Source organism: Nomascus leucogenys, chromosome 1a (genome assembly GCF_006542625.1).
Source record: "Nomascus leucogenys isolate Asia chromosome 1a, Asia_NLE_v1, whole genome shotgun sequence".
NCBI lineage: Eukaryota > Metazoa > Chordata > Mammalia > Primates > Hylobatidae > Nomascus > Nomascus leucogenys.
Genome location: NC_044381.1, coordinates 57,073,800 through 57,095,283, shown reverse-complemented (window position 1 = coordinate 57,095,283; position 21,484 = coordinate 57,073,800). Strand labels below are relative to the sequence as shown.

The 21,484-nt window shown below is 43.1% G+C and overlaps 1 protein-coding gene across 6 annotated transcripts in view; it reads right to left on the bottom strand.

The window, feature by feature from the left end:
- PRUNE2 (prune homolog 2 with BCH domain) overlaps positions 1-21,484 on the bottom strand; it is a 297,985-nt gene that overhangs the window by 72,207 nt on the left and 204,294 nt on the right. For all 6 annotated transcript variants that reach the window (XM_030809666.1, XM_030809689.1, XM_030809702.1 and 3 more), the window contains exon 9: positions 20,163-20,925. In XM_030809666.1, the coding sequence (XP_030665526.1) occupies positions 20,163-20,925 (763 nt within the window). The remainder of the gene's footprint in view (positions 1-20,162; positions 20,926-21,484) is intronic.

The following is a 21,484-nucleotide window of genomic DNA, read 5'->3' as shown; positions in this document are numbered from 1 at the left end:
TTAACCTAAGCAGGGTAAGTTGAGCTTTTGTCACCCATCACCTAAAATGACCTGACTGATAAAACAGATTGGGAAAAATACGTATGCTCTCAGGAAGCTTACATGTGGTATATTCTTGGATATGGAGACAGGGTTAACTCCCATATAAAGGAAGTGCCAGGGTCATGATCCCTGAAGTTAGGCGGACCTTCATATATTTGTTGGATGAATGTATTTCGTTTATCACTCCTCTAATCCTGAATGCAAATGAAAGAATATCACAGAATATCATGTGGGGAGCGGAAATGCCTTGAAACCTGATGCTAACATATGTGTGTGCGTGTGTATATATAAATATATATATATATTTATGCCCCATAAATATGTATTTATGTACCCATAAATTATATTTGGGTATGTATATATAAAAATATACACATATGTATTTGTGTACCCCATGAATTTTTTTGTGTGTATACATAAAATATATATAGTATACATTATATGTACCTATAGTATTATATATACACACATATATACCACACACACGAATATATATTGATGAGATACAACGTGATGTTTTGACATATATTTACACTGTAGAATGATTAGATTAAGAAAATTGACAAGTCCATCACCTCACATACTTATATTTTTTGTAGTGAAAACATTTACAATCTACTTTTTTAGTAATTTTGAAATATACAATGCATGATTATTTATTATAGTCATCACTCTGCAACAGATCACTAAAGTTTATTCTTCAGATCTAACTGAAGTTTTGTACCCTTTGATCAACCACTCCCCTTTCCCTCATCCGCTCCCCAGCCTCTGGCAACCACCATTCTACTCTACATCTACGAGTCTGAGGCCACTTTTGGAAAAAGCTGCTTGAGTTTGTCTGGCCTGCTGGTTTGTCTCCCAGCATGGTTTCTCAGAGACAAGTCAAAGGGAGCAGGGAGAGGAGGAGGAGTCAGCTGCAGACTCAACCCCAGGGCAGCTCCAGAGTCCCCGTGCTCCCTTCCTGTCTCTGAGTATCATTTCCTCCACTTTCCCAATGGTTGGGGTCTAACAGATCTAAGTTAGCTACCTCTTCACAGTGGGAAAATTCCAGATTACACTTAGGGTTTCAATGCTCTTTGAGGATTCTGGACTTCCTTAGATATCCAACATAAAGCTGATGGACTTCTTCAGGTCCCTTCATATGCATTGTCCCACAAGAAATTTCTCCTTAGCCTTTCACACCAGTTTAAGAAAAACAATGCTAACAAACAGGAAGGCAATCTACCCTGGTGGGGGTCAATGGGACTCACTCCACTTCTGCCTCTTATTTATTTATTTATTTTTGAGATGGAGTCTCGCTCTGTTGCCCAGGCTGGAGTGCAGTGGCACAATCTCAGCTCACTGAAACCTCCACCTCCCGAGTTCAAGCAATTCTTCTGTGTCGGCCTCCCGAGTAGCTGGGATTACAGGAGTGCACCACCCACCACGCCTGGCTAATTTTTCTATTTTTAGTAGAGATGGGGTTTCACCCTGTTGGTCAGGCTGGTCTTGAACTCCTGACCTCAAGTGATCCACCCTCCTTGGCCTCCCAAAGTGCTGGGATTACAGGCGTGAACCACCACGCCCGGCCACTTCTGCCTCTTATTAACCATGTAACTGTGTTAAAATTACTGACTTCTCTTAAGACTTAGCTTCCTCATCTGCAAAATGGGAATGAGAGGACAGATTTCAAAGAGATAATGAGTAAAGTGCTAGGCAAAAGTTCTATTATATGATTACTTCTAATATTACTATTATATTATTAGAAGATGCTGGGTTACACTTAGCCTTCTATATTCACTCTGAGTCTCCAAGGAGGTTATGGATCCCTTGAAGGGATGCAGAGACTCATCACTGAAGTACAATAAATGGTTTATGGGGTTGGGGGCCTGTCACCAATCACAGGACCATCAGGAATTCCTGGCACACATGCTGTCACATTCCTAAGGTATCTATTATGGGAGGAATTGCATCCCCCAAGATTCTTATGTTGAAGTCTTAACCCTTAGTACCTCAAGGTGTGTGTTTTGAAATGGGGTTTTTGCAGAAGTAATTAAGTGAAAATGAGGTCATTCGGGTGGGCCATAGTTCAATATGAATGGCATCCTTATAGCAAGAGGAAATTTGGACACAAACACACACAGAGGGAAGACCGGAAGACCAGAAGACATGGGTAGAAGACAGCCATATGCAAGCTAAGGAGAGAGAGGCCTCAGAAGAAACCAATCCTAGCAATACCTTGATCTCAGACTTCCACAACTGTGAGAAAATAAATGTCTACCGTTTAAGCTACCTCATCTTTGGTACTTTGTTATAGCAGCGCTAGCAAACCAATAAAGTATCAGATCTTCACCAGTATATCCAGTGTCAAGGAGGAGACTCTTGACTCTGGAAGGAGTATATCAGTCCTTTCACTCATCTTCTCTACTAGAAAGCCCTTCTATGGCTGCCTGACAGATCTCCAGGGAGAGAGAGAAACCTAAGTTAGGCCCCTCGACACTGGGAGAAAGAGGCCATCCCGCTTACTTACATGTATCCTGCTGCACAATATAATCACATTCTATGAAGCTAATTACAAGACTTGATTAATTTCATACCCTCCTGAGGGATACATTCAGTAATCATATGGCTCTGCCAACCTCTTGGGGAGAACTGATTCATTTAACCATCTCTTTTTCATTTCTATGTCTTCATTGTATAAGTGTAGACAGATATTCAGGGAAGAAAATGTGCTTATGCTTTTAAATAATTGTTGTTCACAGAGTTATAGCATTACATGAGATTCCATGACTCTCTCTTATACATCACTCACATTTTTGGGTTACCAGGTCCCTGCTGATAGATGAAAGTACTGGAAAATAAACATAACAGCTCAATACCAGCTATATACTCATCCAGCTAATGGCAAGTACATAAAAAAATTTGGTGAGACACTCATCATAGGAAATACAATCTCTGTCTTTATTGCAAAGACAGGAGCTCTTTTGTTTTTATTTTTGTTTTCAGTTTTTTGAGACAGGGTCTCACTCTGTCACCCAGGCAGGAGTGCAGTGGCATGAACACGGCTCACTGCAGCCGTGACTTCCCAGGCTCAAGTGATCCTCCCACCACAGTCTCCAAGTAATTGGGACCACAGGCATCCACCACCATGCCTGGCTGTTTTAAAAAAATTTTTGGTAGAGTCAGGGTCTGACTGTGTTGTCCAGGCTGGTCTTGAACTTCTGGTCTCAAGAGATCCCTCACTTTGTCTCCAGAGTAGATGGGACCACAGATATGTGCCACCATGCCCAGCTAAGTTTTTTAAAAAAGTTTTTTGGTAGAGACGGTGTCTCACTATGTTGCCTAGGCTGGTCTCAAACTCTTGGCCTCAAAAGATCCTCCCATCTTCACCTCCTGAGTAAGTGGGACCACAGGTGTGCACCACCACAACTGGCTAAGGCATTTTTTGCCATTTTTTTCGTAGAGATGGGGTCTCACTGTGTTGCCCAGCCTGGGGTCAAACTCCTGGCCTCAAGTGATCTTCCCCCCTTGGCCTCCCAAAGTGTCAGGACTACAGGCATGAGCCACCGCACCCAGCCCAGCCATGAACCTTGATTACATCTGAACTTAGTCTAATGTACAAGGAAAACTTCCCCATGGCCAGCCCAGGAATGAGGCTCAACTCCATCCCACACTTGCTTTCTTTCTTTTTTTTTTTTTTTTTTTTTGAGACAGAGTCTCGCTCTGTCACCCAGGCTGGAGTGCAGTGGCACAATCTCGGCTCACTGCAGGCTCCGCCCCCCAGGGCTCACGCCATTCTCCTGCCTCAGCCTCCCGCGTAGCTGGGACTACAGGCGCCTGCCACCACGCCCGGCTAATTTTTTGTATTTTTAGTAGAGATGGGGTTTCACCGTGTTAGCCAGGATGGTCTTGATCTCCTGACCTCGTGATCCGCCCTACCGACCTTTCTATAGATGAACAGTCTCTAGCTCTCCTTTCATCTCCATTTTACCTGTGTCCTCCTGACCTAGCTCATGCTCAGCTGCTCTCTTGGGATCACACTATGTTGGTTTCACTCCTATTTTATTTTAGGAAGAACTATTTTTAGAACATCCAATTTCATCAACTTTTCCTGGATATTTCTGGGAACTGGATGTAGAAAAATATAATTGTTAAGGGGTAACATTGGTGGGCAATGGTGGCTTTATGAATGGGACTTTCATCTTGGGTTTGAGCAGCACTAAATCCTGCTTTTCAGGGCAATATTGAAAGTATGTGTTTGGTTTTCAATTTTTGGATTGGAAGGGATGTTGAATGCTCTCTCTCTCCAGGTAAAACCGTATCAAGATTGTTCTGGTAATCTGCCTAGGGTTTCCAAAGCAGATTGCCACAAGCTTTGACAGTTGTGGCTTCTTTCTGATACTCACTGTTTGTTTCTCAGGCCATTCATTCCGGTAGGAGTTCAACAAACATTTGAGTTCCGGTAGGAACATTTGAGTTCTGGTAGGAGTTCAACAAACGTTTGAGTTCCGGTAGGAGTTCAACAAACATATGGAAAGTGTTAGTGTGGGGGGAGGCTGTATCACAAAAAGAATGGATCAGAGACACATTCTGCTCTCAGAGAATTTAAAATCTAGGAGGATAAAGAGGAAAAGACACATACAGGTTCACACAAAACAGCACAGGAGAGGCTAAAAGCCATGAGAGTCCTACACGAATTTCAGAGACAGCAGCAGTTCCTCCAGATGCGGGGGTAGAGTAGAGCAATCTAGAAGCCTCCAATAAAAGGTGGTATCTGGCCCCTTGGTAAGCCAGGGAGGCAATGAGGATAGATTATATCATCTGAACTCTCCTGTTCTTTTTCTTCCCACTTTCTCCTCAGTTCCTGAGCCCACAATCAAGACTCATTCTGTTCTTGCAACCTATGAGTCAGAATCTCCTTGGAGCTTGTCACAGACAGCATTTGGCCTCACCCCTGCCCTGAAGCTGGGTGTTCTCCTTCTATAGCCACTGCCCAGGAGGTAAGAGCCTGACCAGAGGAAAACGTCACCATCCTCTTCACATCCCATCCCAATAGGTACACCTCAGTAGATACAGAGGTCTGCAGACCTGCCCTCTTGGCAACAAATAAAGTGTAGTCATAGAGACCATTGTCCAGCACCAGGACCATGACCTAAGGCTGATGAATCAGATGTGGTTTTTCACTTGCAGCAAGTGTTGCTGCCCAAGTAGGCTCTGTCTTGTTCCATTGAGGAGAGAGTTTTGTGCTTTGTTTGCTTGCTTATATGAACTTATATCAAGTAACTCACCAAGGCTGCAGGTTCTCAGACACGAAGAATGAAATGATGACCTTTCACAGGGCTTGCCAATTCTTCTGCGGGCACCTCCCCAGTAGGTTCTCATCTTCCTCAATTTTCATGCCCTCTAGCTTTCTTCTGTGTCTGCGGCTCTAAAACTACCTCCCTTCTTTCCATCCCAGGAACAGTTCCAGCCTTGATTATGTCTCAGGTGGACTGCCACTTCCCATCTGCCCTCCCATTTCTCTTGCATCATTGCCAGTCTATTGCAATCAGAATACCCAGCTCAAGAAACATCAGCTTTCCATTGCCAGTAAAAAACATTGAATACAGACTTCCTTGTTGCAGCCTCGGGGGCTCTTAACCATTTAGAATAATCCATCCTTAGCTTCTCCAACTGCTCTACCCTTCAGGCAAAATGAGATTCTCTTAAGTCTCCCAACTCCAACTGATAGCTCTCCTGACTCCATAGCTGGGTTTATTACATTCCCTCCAGCTGCAGTGTTCCTTCTCCCAGCCTATTGAATCTACCTCATCCATGAATCCTGTAGTAGACACTCTACAACAAAGGAAATGAAGCAACACTTTCTGACCTTTAAGCACCCAGAGCCCCACCGTTGTATAATCTCTTATGGAATTGATTTCACTCTGTCCTTCACAGCCATTTGTTTTACTGTCTCCTCCCCACACTAGAGTGAGGAGAGACTGCACCTTCGTAACCTTTGTATCATATGCAGTTCTTAGGGATAGCATCTTGTTAATAATAAACACTCAAGTTCTGACAGTAGAGTTGTTTCATTTTCCCCAAATGCATATGAGTCTAAGGGTTGTAAATGAATTAGGAAATGCCATCTTATCCTAAAAATAGAAGAGTGGTAGATTTATTTTTAAGCCATGAAAAATGTTAATGCATGGACTGGATTTCTTTTCTTTTCTTTTTTTGAGATAGATTCTTGCTCTGTCACCCAGGCTGGAGTGCAGTGGCATGATCACAGCTCACTGCAGCCTCAACCTCCTGGGCTCAAGGCATCCTCCTGCCTCAGCCTCCCAAGCAGCCGGAACTACAGGTGCATGCCACCACATTCAGCTAATTTTAAAATTTTCTATAGAGACAGGGTCTCACTATATTGCTGAGGCTCGTCTCAAACTTCTGGTCTCAAGTGATCTTCCTGCCTCAGCCTCCCAAAGTGCTGGGATTACAGCCATGAGATACCACATCAAGATTTTTTTCTCAAAGGATGACAGGAAGTAGCACAAGGTCCAGGGCTAAGATCCTTGAGTTCTGATCCCAGCCAAGCCACTGACTGGGTGATCTTAAGACAATCACTCACTCTAACTAGGACTCATTTTCTGCCTGTAAACTCAAGAAGTGAATCCAAATGAATTCTAAAATTTAGCTCAGCTTCTATTACTTTAGCAGCTGAACTTCAGGATTCAAGAACAATACAAGGAATCAAACAACTATCAAAATAACAGGCAAATAGGCAGCTATCAGAACAAGATAGAGCCAACTTTGGCAACAGCCCTCTAAGGAAAAGAGTGCTCAAATGAAGGGCATCTACTCCGGCTTCTTCTCCAGTGCCCCTCTTATGGGGCTAGAAGTTTCAGACTAGCCTGAGCAACATAGTAATGTACCTATCCACAAGCCCCTCACGATTCCTGCCAGTATTAATCCAGAAGCAGCCATGTTCTTTGTCAACCTGGCAGACAAGATACCAGGGGACAGAATCTGTCCTTCTCTACTTTTCCTTCTGCCCCTTCTCATCTCTTCTTCCTTCCCCCAACTACCAATTACCCTTAACTTAGATTGGTAAGGAATTGAGAAACCATCCCAAATACAAATACTACTCTGGCAGGAACTTGGTTCATGTAAAGCCTCTGCCTGCAAAATCTTGGCATAGCAAACACAGGGCAAGCAATTCCAGGCTAGTTAAATAGGAAAAAAATCAGCTTTTATTTGCTGTAGATAAACCTAAGCTTTTGCACTGTAACCTATATCAGGTACCTGAACCTATGTGCAAACCCTACACCTTGTCTTCTAGCTAGAAAGGGTGAAGTTAAAAAATCAAGAAAGTACTGTGATCTCTTATTGAAGAGATAATCTTCCCAGGAGTACAAAGCCACTCAAGATGGAGAAACCAAATGGAATGTAAATAGAAGTTCACCGGGATGTACCAAAGACAGCACTAACCATTGGGAAAGAAAAGTTAATTTGACTTCTTGTTAATAGGAAGGAGAATCTGGCTCACTATCCTCAAGTATCTATGAGGCATTAAACCTTATTTAGAACATAAAGGGTAACTTTGCATTACAAAGCTAAATCTCACAGGGATGTTTAGGTGCTGCTGACTTCCAATGACAATAACCTCATCTTGTTCTTCTGAGTTGGGGAACAAGGTCCAAACCATTTTAGAGTACTGAGTTTTCAGTACCCTAAAAATGTCTAATTTGCCCATAGAGACATTTCCATAAAAGCCGTTTTGTTTTACCTCCCAGATAAGAAGTTTCTCTTAGCAATTAAGAGCAATTCCATGGGTCATTTTTTTGATTGCCAGGCATTGTAATCTAATTATTCCAGATTTTACATTCCATGAATATTATCAGTTATGATTCTAAGAAAACTTTCATCAGATGAAGATTTTGGAATAGACTCATGCAGGAGCCGCTCCCATTTTCTCCACAGGAGGGGCGCAGGGCAGCCATCTGGCTGTAAGTGGTCCCGGAAGCTGCACTCACATAGCAGCTTACATAAGATCAAACCATGTCAACAGTTCACATCAAAGAGGGGGCAGTGGATGGAGATTATGCCCCCTTTCCCTTTCATCCACATGGCCAGTACCCTGATCTCAGGCAGAGTCACACTTTAAATCACTTCTGCTAGGTAAGAGTCTAGCTTTGTTTTCTAGTTACCACACAGAAATTTAACAACCTGTGTATTCCTGGTTGAAATTGACCAGGTAGTAATTTTTTAACTTCCTCACATAACTTAGTTTCTCAGTGAAATACTGATATCCTTTCAGTAGAGTATTCTTTCTTGACTTTGAAAAGACAAAGGGAACAACATAAGCCCATGTTTGAGGATGACCTATTTCTGCAGCTTAAAACTCAGGTAAGACTTAAAGGTTACAAGATTCTTTAGAAAAACAGATGCACTAGCTTCAATAGCAATTAGGAATAACATTAAAAAAATGCCTCTCTACCAGGGCTGTCCTGCTTGTCAAATAATCCAAATAGACATTATATTTCTAATTAGGCAATAGTCCCAAACAGTTTCAAATCTGTCCCTTCCTTTTATTTTTCTCTCTCCATTTTCATCATAGATATAAAGGAAAACAAAATGATTACAGCTGTGCAAAGTCTGTTTCCTGATTACCTGATAGCCAAGAAAGGGGCGGGGACAGCATAAAGACCACAAGCTTTTCCAGGATGAGTGGATACGGAATAAAATGCAGCTGGCAGCTGTCAGTTGCAAGGGGCTGGGCAGAATTCGGCATCCTCTCACCCCCCTCCCCTCTCCCCCGCCAACTTCCCAGCAGCAAGAGATTAGTTTTTGAGAACAACACTCTCCGTCGCATTCTGTCCTTCCCATAACGATCTCCTAAAAGCTGCACCAGGACCCACCTACCTTCTGAGGATGAGAGGAGGCTTTCTAACAGGAGGGTGAGAAGGATGCACGACTACAGCTCTTCAGCATCTCTCTTCTGAGCAGTTAACTGGAAATACTGATTCGCCTCCATTTTCTGGTCACATGATCTCTGGCACATCTAAATAAGGATGATCACCTGCCTCCCAGATCTCCCCATGCAGCCGCTCTGGCTAGGGGACACAGCTGGGGCTGTGCTGAGTTTCATTTGGGAATATACGGTACCCTTTCACCCACGTTGTGGAGTCAAAAATGCTCTTTAATTTTTATGTCAGTTGAGGAAAACTGCTGCTGCTCCTGAGTGAGACTGGATGTGAATGGGCTCAAAGCACAAGTTGTGAGGAATTTAGTTCTCCTGAAACCTCTTTAAAAAAAAATCCTGTAGTTTCACAGCACATCCCTATATGACAGCAATGTAATTATTTTCATTGAATGAACGATGGTTAAGATCATAATAAAATGGACTGTGGAAGCATAGCAGGATTCATAAGGAAGTCCAGCTTCGGTCCTAGAGAAAGGATGTTTGTCTAAGATCAGTACAACTTCAGCGACTGGGAGACAAAGGGGTGTGGAGGTTAACCTGTGGACCCTGCAGTCACAAGGCCAAGTTCAAATCTGATTTCCACCACTTATTAGCAAGTGTGGGCATTACTAAACCTCATGGCACCTTAAGACTGCTCATTCACAGAATGGACAGTAATCATGATGTTCTTTAAAAATGGTAAGATAGCCGGGCGTGGTGGCACGTGCCTGGAGTCCCAGCTGCTCAGGAGGCTGAGGCAGGAGAATCCTGAACCCAGGAGATGGAGGTTGCAGTGAGCCGAGATTGCATCGCTGCACTCCACACTCCAGCATGGGCAGCAGAGCAAGACTCCATCCCAAAAAGAAAAAAAAAAAAAAAGGTAACCTATGTAGAGACTCTGGGTTAAAATAAACTCATAGTACGTTAGCTACTACTACTATTATTAATTCTAAAAATGCCAGCAGATATATTGACACAGTTAAGGCAAATAAAGTATTAATGAAATGTTTACAAAATAGAAAGGCATGTGTTTATTTGTATGATCTTCAAAAAATATATATTATCAGATAAACCAAAGACTTCTAGCAAAATGTCAATTTGGGAAATAACTAGATATCCAATGTTACATAATCTTTTTCTTTTTTTGATGGGGGGCGGGTAAGGAGGGGACCATGGCAGAATAGGGGGATGGGCAATTTTAGGTAATCTCCAATTGACCTAACTCTAATGGAACAGGAAAGTGAATTACTCAGCAGATGACCACCAGGGTAGATGCTTAAGGGATGTTAGCACCTATTCTTTTTTTTTTTTGTTTGAACGGAGTCTTGCACTGTTGCCCAGGCTGGAGTGCTGTGGTGCAGTGTCAGCTAACTGCAACCTCCACCTCTCAGGTTCAATCGATTCTCCTGCCTCAGCCTCTGGAGTAGCTGGGACCACAGGTGTGCACCCACCACGCCCAGCTAATTTTTGTATTTTTAGCGGAGATGGGGTTTCACCATATTGGCCAGGCTGGTCTCGAACTCCTGACCTCATGATCCACCCGCCTTGGCCTCTCAAAGTGCTGGGATTACAGGCGTGAGCCACTGCACCTGGCCTTAGCTCCTATTCTTATGGTAAGGAAGGGAGTAGAGGAGGAAGGTGCAAATTTTATATCTTTATTTAAACTAAAAGCCTACAGAATTCTTCATAATTATGAATAGTCATGAAATAATTTCTCACGTGCCATATATCTTTCAGCTATGGAGGAGACGGGGGTGGGGCCCACAGGAAGGTGTCACTTTGCAGGGTCACTGGCTGGCAGAGGTTCAGCAAAAGCATGGGTGAATTTCCCAAATCATTAGGGGAGAAAAAATAACTTCGGAGCTGGTTGTATCTTGGGAATGTTTGCCCAGGGCGAAGGCTGAAAATGGGGATCTTGTCTTTATGAAGTGCTGGCTCATTAGAAGGGGCTTCCTTCCCTATTTGGGAAAGGCAGCAACTGAAGGCTACAGAACAGACACTGTAACTAATTCTGTTTTATTTGTTTTGTTTTGTTTTGAGACGGAGCCTAGCTCTGTCGCCCAGGCTCGCCCAGGCTGGAGTGCAGTGGTGTGATCTCGGCTCACTGCAACCTCCGCCTCCCACGTTCAAATGATTCTCCAGCCTCAGCTTCCTGAGTAGCTGGGATTCCAGGCGTGTGTCACCATGCCCAGCTAATTTTTGTATTTTTAGTAGAGATAGGGTTTCACCATATTGGCCAGGCTGGTTTTGAACTCCTAGCCTCAGGTGATCCTCTCACCTTGGCCTCCCAAAGCGCTGGGATTACAGGTGTGAGCCACCACATCCGGCCTAATTCTGTTTTAAATAATAATATCTGTTTTGGAACTTAGCAGTTGGCCAGGCATGGTGATTAAGTTATCGTCATCAGGCCAATCATAGATACCTTAAAAACATTTTAAGTAATACTTCATTAAATGGAAATGTGGGACATAGGTTATCACCAGTAATACTCCTTTTTGTCTTGCAAGATGTTCTCGCAGATTGTGCCAGGGCAAAACAGTCCTGACTCAGAGTATGCTGGGCATTTGAGGAAATGTATTTTTTTATTCATTATACAAAGGCAGTTAAAAAAAATTTTTTTTAAAGAAGAATTACTGCTTAACTGCAGTAAATAGCATTCTATTGTGTTGAAAAAAAGGGCAAGTAGATGTCAAATTCTCCAGTGGAGTTTTAGTTATTCTCTGAGAGCCTAATTAATACTTTTAAATTATTATTTAATAAATGGAAGTTTAAAAAATAAAAATAAAAAAGGTCTTTGAAGATTACATATTATCAACAGCTGCTTGAGTTGATGGTATAATAGATGAATAATTAAATAAAACAATGTTCCTCTCTAATAAAAAAAGTTACTATTATTATTATTTGAGATGTCTCGCTCGTTCACCTGGGCTGAAGTGCTGTGGTACAATCTCGGCCCACTGTGACCTCCATCTCCCAGGTTCAAGTGATTCTCCTGCCTCAGCCTCCCGAGTAGCTGGGATTACAGGTATGTGCCACCATGCCTGGCTAATTTTTGTATTTTTAGAAGAGATGGGATTTCACCATGTTGGTCGGGCTGGTCTCGAACTCCTGACCTCAGGTGATCTGCCCAACTCGGCCTTGCAAAGTGCTGGGATTACAGGCATAAGTCACCTCGCCCAGCCAGGAGAAGTTATTTCAAGGCAAAGAGATTATAATACCCATGGTATAGGCAACAGAAGGAAAATTGTTCCAAGAAGGAAAATTGAACAGACACACCTATTTTCTCCCCATGAGAATGAGTGAATAACAAAACTGTAAGAAAACTGAAAGGCTGAAAGAATCTTGGAGGAACTGTAATGAACAAGAAAAGCATGGGAACACTGAAAATGGGTAACTATGGCCTCAAATTATAAAAGACGGAAAAAGATGGATTTGGTAACTTGAGAAAAGAAAGATGCATATTCCTTCCAAACTAAAACTAGCACATCTCCCTTGGGAAAAGAAGCAACAAATGCCAGAAATTATCACAGTGTCATTAGAAGCAAATTACGTTGAGCAAACTTCCCTTTCTTTTCTATTCATTCAATCAGGCATATTTATGGGGTGTCTAACATGTGGCAGGTGCTATTCTAAGCAACAGGGGTACCGTGATGAACAAGACAAACCAAACTTCTGCTTTCTTGGGGGTTATACTCTCATAGGCAGAGACAGATGCAACAGAATCAATTAAATAAATAAGTAAATAGAAGATCTTTTCAGATGAAAAAAAAAGTAGTAGCAATAAAACAAGGCAGAGAGATGGAGCAGAGTTCTCGACACTGGCAGTGTTGACATTTGGGGCTGGATAACTCTGTGTGGCGGGGGGCACTCCTGTGCACTGTAGGATATGTAACGGCATCCCTGGCCTCTGCCCATTAGATGACAGGAGTACCCACCCCAGTTGTGACAACCAAAATGTCTCCGACGTCAGCAAGTATTCCCTGCTGGTTCAGAACTGGCAGCTTGGACTTCTACAAAGGGTTACCCAATCCTGCACTGACTTTTTGATAGCCTTTGTTCCTGAAGAACTCTTACATAAATCTCGGAAACTGATCCTCCAATGTACTGGAGAAACAGTTAACTAATCCTGCACAGGAACATCTCAGGACAGTTTTCAGAGGCTGAGGTCTACCACTCTCCAATTAGGCTGGCTGCGCTGAACAGCTTCTGTTTGCTTCATCAGCTCTACTCTCCTACTTTTTCCATCTTGCTTTCTGCCCCAAGCCTCCCTCACCCTCCGACTTCCACTAGGTTTTTTGTTTGTTTGTTTGTTTGTTACCCAGGCTGGAGTGCAATGGCATGATCTCGGCTCACTGCAACCTCCACCACCCAGAGTCAAGTCATTCTCATGCCTCAGCCTCCCGAGTAGCCGGGACTACAGGTGCCCGCCATCATGCCCAGCTAATTTTTGTATTTTTAGTAGAAACAGGGTTTCTCCATGTTGGCCAGGATGGTCTCAAACTCCTGACCTCAAGTGATCTGCCCGCCTCGGCCTCCCAAAGTGCTGGGATTACAGGCATGAGGCACCACGCCCGGCCTACACTAGGTTTTGACCAGTGAGGATCCCTGGTGGGAGATGCGGGGGAAGAGGCGGGAGTGCCTCCTTCTGGCTGTGTCCCTCACACTAGGTCACTACGCCTTTCAGGTGGCCTTTTCTACCTGAAATTGTCTTTCTGGGTTCTGGTCATCACTATGTCTCCCCACTCCTGGGGTCTAGGAAGAATAACAGCCGTACTGCTCCTGTTCCTGGGCTATTGCACTATTCCTTGTGAGTTCCTCACACTTTGCCTCCATCTTCCTAAATACTCTCTTTATTAAATCTCTCAAATTTTCCTTTTGAATGTGTCATCGCTTTCCTGCTGTGCCCCTGATACGCGAACACACCCTGCTTTTGAAAGTCATGGCTTCTTGTCTTCCTCAAATACCAGCAATTTTCATAGAGATTTTTTCCCCCTAAAGTAAGCAATGCCACTACTTGTGACGTTTCAAGTTTCCAGCCAGAGAAGCACCTTGGGTTTTTCCTCAAACTAGAAGCCAATACAACACAAATGGACTCCTTTGTGGGTGTTCCTCCCACGGTGAAATGGAGTTGCACCACCTCATCTTGGCACTCGTGGCTCTCTCTGGCTGTAAAATCCCTCACCACAAAATACCACACCTATAAATATTTGGAAAACGTAAATGAACATTGAGGGGCTCTGATGCTCTCCCTTCCCTCTGGCCTCCAACCACTCGAGTTGGTCCCACACACCACAGATGGGGAGCAGCCCACTGACATGGCACGAGCACTCACAGATCCACCGTGGGAGCAAATATTTACTCAGGCATCAAAAAAGCCCAGTAGGTCACAAGACAGTCTGAGGAGTCAGGCATGGGTTCTGGCTCAGTCTGTCTCAAAATATCTCCTGTTACACTTTATGTGCCTTTCAACGAGACAATGGGAGAACAGGAATGAAAACATCAACCTATAGAAGCAGCTCAAGAGAAATGCTTGTTTGGGCAGCTGTTTCATTGACAAGCACTGGGCTAGACAGAGAAGACTTAAATTTAGGTCCTAACCTCACCACTTTCTCATTTCTGGATGACATTAAGCAGTTCATGTGTTAAGTCAGTTTGCTCATCTGGCTTGGAAATGGGGTTAGGAACACTTGCCCTGTCTATCTCAAGTGTCATTTAGGCGGACCAAAGAAAATAATGTATTTGTCAGTCTGCAAGCACTAACTATGGAAAGTCTGCTCTGGGTAGGGCTGGCCAGAAACGTAGAAGTGGGTGGAGGGCATGACAGACAGAGAAAGCAAGAGAGAAAAGAAGGAAATGAAGGAAAGAGACTAAGTCCTGAATTAAACTGCAAATGTAAAGGATTGGTTTTTTTTTTTTTTTGACAAAGTTTTGGTCTTTCACCCAGGCTGGAGTGAAGTGGCATGATCTCGGCTCACTGCAAACTCCGCCTCCTGGGTTCAAGCGATTCTCTTGCCTCAGCCTCCCGAGTAGCTGGGATTACAGGCGTGTGCCACCATGCCTGGCTAATTTTTGTATTTTTAGTACAGACGGGGTTTTGCCATGTTGGCCAGGCTGGTCTCAAACTCGTGACCTCAGGTGATCCACCCGCCTTGGCCTTCCGAAGTGCTGAGATTACAGGGGTGAGCCACTGTGCCCGGCAAAGGACTTTTAATGATATTTATCACCACCAACTCACCAACATACCACACCAACAGATCAAATATAATTACAAAAATAAATGAACACAGAGTCAGTGCTAAGTTTGTTCTTCCAGGTTTGGTACAGGGCAAAGCCCAAAAACGGTGAATAGGCAAGGGCGCACTGGAGTTTAGAGAGCATCAACTCACCTCTGAGAAATGGCAAATGTTCAGAACTGGGGTATGGCTTGGTCTGCCTGATGCTTCTAAGGGTTCCCGTTACCCAACATTGAGAGAAAGAGTCAACTGATTTTTAAAATCTATTTCTCATTTTCAACATTCACGTGGATAAAAGACCCAATGTACTAACTCCCCAACCATAAGTCATAGACAGAAAAAGTCCGACTTCACGAAAAACAAAAAGAACTCACGGTGTCACTCATAAGCAGAAAGATAAATTCTTTTCTACAGTGTTATCAGACAGGAAAAAAGGTGAAAATTACTAATTTAAAAAGAAAGGATGCAGACAGATCACCATAGAACCAAATACACTGTGTTTGAAGGTCATCTTTATTTCAGGGAATACTGAATACCTCACCTCACAGAGCTGCGAAACAAGATACAGCTCCACAAATATGAGGGTCAGGTTATGTCTAATACTGTTTCAAAAGTACATGACACAACGATTTCCTCTCTTCTCCTCCCCTCCTCCCCACCCCACCCCCCACCCCCACCCTCCATCCCTGACGGCTGCCTGTATCTCCAAAAGATTCATCAGTTGAGTATCATCCGTTTTCTCAGTCCTCTTGGAAACGATTTTTTAAAATTCCCTTGCACATTATTTCTATGCTCATATCTATGGAAAGCCAATATATCTATATCGATTGTCACATTTTCATATAATTCAGATAGTGACTTTTAAAATTTTAATGACTTAATCCTTGTTTAACATATAGATCAGATTTTTTACTATAACCTGTGATAGTTAATGTTTACGTTTCGACTTGGCTAGGCTATGGTGCCCAGTTATTTGGTCAGACACCAGTTTAGATGTTGTTGTAAAAGTATTTTTTTTTTTTGATGTGATTAACATTGAAATAGGCAGACTTTGAGTAAAGCAAATTACCCTCCATAATGTGAGGGGCCTTCATCCAATCAGATGAAGGTCTTAATAGCAAAGTCTGAAGTTTCCTGAAGAAGAAGGAATTCTCCTGAAGACTGCAGCCCAGAAACCTGCCTGCATTTCCAGCCCGCAGCCCTGCAGAACTCACATTCACGACTGCAATGCTGACTCTTCCTTGAGTTTCCAGGCTGCCAGCTTGCCCTACAGACTTCAGACTTGCCAGCCCCCATAATCGCATAAGCCAATTCCTTAAAATTCTCTCAGTAGCTAGCTAGATAGCAAGATGGAGATCCAAATACAGATATCTCCTATTTGTTCTGTTTTTCTGAAAAACCCTAATATGCAACCAAATTACCCCTTTCTTCACACATCATTCTTCCAATCATGCTTTCTTTAAAATAAACAGCTAAGTGTTTCTTCCTTTTAAGAAAGGTCTGTGTGCTACAGATTACCCTGCAAATGTTCTTTGTGACTATGTAGGAAAGATCAGGCACATCCATCACTGTCTCGGGGAACTGGTATTTGATCCCCTGCTGGACAGGTCTATAGCTGGAGGATGACCAAGGTGTTGGCAAAGGATTCTGGAAAGATTGATCCTAGGGAACATGAATGCAGTGCTGCAAATCTCAAGGGAGAGAGGTTTTCAGCCCTAGTAACAAGTTTTGTTAACAAGAGTCAGTAGGTGGCATATGAGGAGAAAAGGCATTTTTCTCATGCTTTCTCAGATTTTGAAAATGTGGCTTGCAGCTCTCAAAACAGTTTGGGAGCTGAGAGAGGCTGAGGCTGAAGGAGGGGAGGGAAGAAGCTGATTTGCAGCTGGTGAGTCATATTGCACATACTATGAACCTATTTCTATTTAAGAAGAGCCTTTCTTAATTTTCTTTTTTGCAGAATGGTCTTGATTTTGGATCTTCTGTTCTATGATCAGATTATGTGTCAGAAGATGTTTCCAGGTTTTTGTTTGGGAAACCACAGCTATCTCATTGTTTTGCTTCTGTGATTACCTTCCTGTCTCCATGGCTTCCTTCATAGTATTCATCCCAGTTCACTCAGCTAGTTTCTTACCCTCTTCTTTGCCTTTCCAAATTATGACCTTTCCTTTAGTGACTTTCATAAGCCCCTTCTGTTATTAAAACATTTTTTAAAAATTTATTTTATAACTTTGTTGGTATAAGGACAAATCCACATGAAATTATAAAATTTTTTCTTCTGACTATAAAGGAAAATATTCTCATGGGCTCCTTAAAGTATCATGGGCCCTGGGCACTCTGTCTCCTGTGTCTGACAGAGAATAAGCCCTTCCTGCTGCCTGCTCCCTAAACGCGCCCGAAACAGACGTCTCTCCTTTTCTTTCCTCATTTGTATAATTCTTGTCTCGCAGGTTGCCCTTGTAAACTGAAACAGCGCAAAGAGTGCTTAGCGCGTGGTTCAAACAACAAATAGCCTGTAGTCGACACCTATTTTATACTTAAACTGATATTAGACTTTAACTAGCTTGACTTAAATATTATATTGCTATCTACCTTTTTACTTATGTCTAACTCTTTAGTTAAACTGTAAACTCCTGGACGGCTGACAGTATGTTTTAAACCAGTGGTTTTCAAGCTTTGGAGGGCATCAGGATTGCTGAAGCTCAGCTGGCTGGGCCTCACCCCCAGAGTTCCTGATTCCGGAGGTCTGAGTCAGGGCCGATAATTTGCATATCTTACAAGTACTCAGGTGATACTGATGCTGCTGTTCTTAGGACCCCACTTAGAGAACCACTGTTTTAGACAACTCTTTATTCTCCCAAAATCTAGCACAGAGGGAGACTTATACATTCAGAGTAAATTATTTATGCAAAAGATAATACACATGCCGGAGGGAAAATCTGCCCCATCCCCATTGTGAGAAAAGTTTCATTACTACGAAAGCTGAGCAGAAAAGGATGAGCAAAGAAATCTTGTTGAAAGAAAAGGTGCTGGTGGCACAATTCAACACTGACTGTCATCTGTTGGATCTCAGGGGCATGTGCAAAATGCAGACAAGAAGCCAAACAATAGTTCAGCCAACTCATGGCTGCCTGAGTTCTGAGCTCAATCTATAACAATGCCAGCAGGGCTGCTGGGATCCATCTGGTACTCTCTTTCTGATAACGGATCTGGGGTCTCTCTGGAAGAAAATAGCTTGACAGGAAGAAAGAAGGATTAGGCCAGCTGACAATGTCTGGATTTATGAAGCTGCCCTGGAATATGGTAGCGCTTTTAACCCCTTCTGCACTTTGCTAATCCTCAACATACCCCAGCTATTCTTTCCATTGTCCTTGTTCCTTTCATCAAGAAATGTAATTTGTGAATGCCAAAGCTCCCCCTGGACACATTCTGTTTCCACACAAATTAACTTCCCAGAATTTAATATTGCAGGAAGGCTTGAGATCTTTCAGCCCAACTCACTAATTTTACGGATGAGAAAATCTAAGCCTGGGATTAATCCTAAAATGTATAATCAGTCATGGTAGAGGCAGGCTGGAATGCAGATTCCTTGACTCACTATGGGTATGTGGTGTGTATAGTCCTTTATACTCCCAAGCTGAGTAGGAAAAAGATATCTTTTCTCACTTTTCTTTTTTTTTGAGACGGAGTCTGGTTCTGTCACTCAGGCTGGAGTGCAGTGACACGATCTTGGCTCACTGCAACCTCCATCTCCCAGGTTCAAGCAATTCTCCTGTCTCAGCCTCCCAAGTAGCTGGGATTACAGGTGCTGCCACCACCCCTGGCTAAGTTTTGAATTTTTAGTAGAGACGGGGTTTCACCATGTTAGCCAGGGTGGTTTCAAACTCCTGACCTCAAGTGATCCACTCACCTTGGGCTCCCAAGGTGTTGGGATTACAGGTGTGAGCCACCGCGCCTGGCCGATATCTTTTCTCTATTACATTTTAAGGAGGAAACATGACTTTCCCGTTACTTAAGTTACTTTTCACAATTGGTTCTTTTGTCCCTGGAAGCAGGTGGGCTTCATAAACACAAATGAAGAGAAATGAAGAATGCTAAATAGTTTCAGCAGAGACTGGAAGCTTGAGGGCAGCCATGACATCCTATTCCCTGATAAATGCCCATTGGCTACCCAGAACCACAGCACAGAGCAAGCTCTCAAAAACCACATGGTGAATGAATGAATGAATGAATGAATAAGTGAATGAATGACTGAATCGCTGATTTGATGACAGTTTGCCAATTTCTCTGCCAATTAGGGAATGAATGTGTTACACTGCGATTTGGAGACTGCTGTGGAGTCTCTCTCTCTCTTATCTAACTATAAGTTAGGTGCTTACATAAAACCAGAAAATGCCTTGTATTTGAAAATATGAAAATGCCTCTGTATGCTAAGTGGTGTGTCAACTGAGAAAGTACAGGCTTTGGAGGTGGTGAGCTTTAAATCCCAGAGTGTTCACTCTGGTTACTTAATTCTAGGCAAATTATAGAAACTTTCTGAGCCTCGAATCCCCCTACTCAACCCCACCCCTTCCATTCCCCCCACTGGCATGTTAGGATTAAATGAGAAAATGTATACAAACTGCCTTGCACATAGTAGGTGCTGATTAAATGTTAGTGTCACTTCCTTGTATTCCCACCTGCCTGTTTAAGAGTCATGTAGGTATTTAAGTAGGTGGGGTGGCAGCTGGGGGGTAGGTATAAGACTCTGAATGAAAATTGAAGGGCCTTTTTGGCTGAAAATGTACACAAATTATCATTATGGTTATAGTTATCTAGTAGCTGCTTTTGCTGATGGTGTGCCTTGCATTCAATATAAGCAAAGATGCTATCATCCAGGTATTCTTCATATTCCATAACCTCTAACCATTTCCCAGGTTTCTAAATAAATTGCTTTTCAGGAAAAAAAATAAATCTAGCTTTTTGCTTACCCATTTGGTCTTGGTTTCCTGGTTCCGAGCTCAAGGAACTCTGTCTCCTCCTCCATTTCTGTGTCAGGGATCATGTTTTTCTGAACAGGCTGTGGTGAAAGCATTTCCCATTCATTGTCATGGGTGACAGCCTGCAACGTAATTGCATCCCGGCCAGCCCTGCCTCGGCTCTTACTCTTCTGTGATTGGCTGACTGGACCAGAGGCTTGCTCTGGTGCTAAAGATTCTAGAGGCTTCATTTCTTCCAGAATCTGCAGCTGGGGACCCTCACCCAAGCTGAGTTCAGAGAATGGCTCCACAGCCTTGCCAGACCACCCAGGCCCTGAGTCCCTGGCATCCAGTGATGGATCACCAACCTCACTATGGCCCAAGAACATCCAACTCTGGTCTTGTGCAGGGCTTTCAAAAGATGATCTCGTATCGCCCTTAGAAGACATTTTCTCTGCAGAGAGACCTTTTCTTTCATTTAAGGAGGCTGGCTGACACGTGTCTGGGAAGCTTGCTAAGTGAGTTCCCTGCAGCCCTGTTTCTTTGGAACCTACGTACAATTCTAATTCAGCTATGCTTTCTCTTTCTTCACAGGCCTCTGGCTTTGAGTGTGAATTTTCTTCATGGTTTACAAGTATGTAATCCATGTGTAGTGCATGACGATCTTCATTCTTCTCTGTACATCTTTCTTCCTTGTATTCTGATTTTATCTGCTCAGGCTCTTTGGTAGGAATTGTTTTTTCTTCTTCCAATTCTGGTATTTCCCTGCTGGCACCTAGAAGTGGAAGTTGAATGAGAAGGAGAACAAGGTTTAATGAACACATTGTGTGATTTGTGATCCTTGCAAATGATCATCAAAAAGAGGTAACTTAATATTTTTTATATATTTTATTTATTTATGTATTCATTCATTCATTTGAGACAGAGTCCCGCTCTGTCACCCAGGCTAGAGTGCAATGGTGTGATCTCGGCTCACTGAAACCTCCACCTCCTGGTTGCAAGCTGTTCTTCTGCCTCAGCCTCCTGAGTAGCTGGGACTACAGGCGCCTGCCCCCACGCCCAGCTAATTTTTGTATTTTTAGTAGAGACGGGGTTTCACCATATTGGCCAGGCTGGTCTTGAACACCTGACATCAGGTGATCCCCGCCCCCCCCACCTTGGCCTCCCAAAGTGCTGGGATTAGAGGCGTGAGCCACCGCGCCCAGCTAGAAAATATTTTTATTTTGTAGAGTCATTCGATTTTCTCATGCACTATCAGGAATAGGTATTACATATGCACTAGATTTTACTGCTGTTATGATACAGGACTTAGTGAGGCATGCCTTGCAAATGTA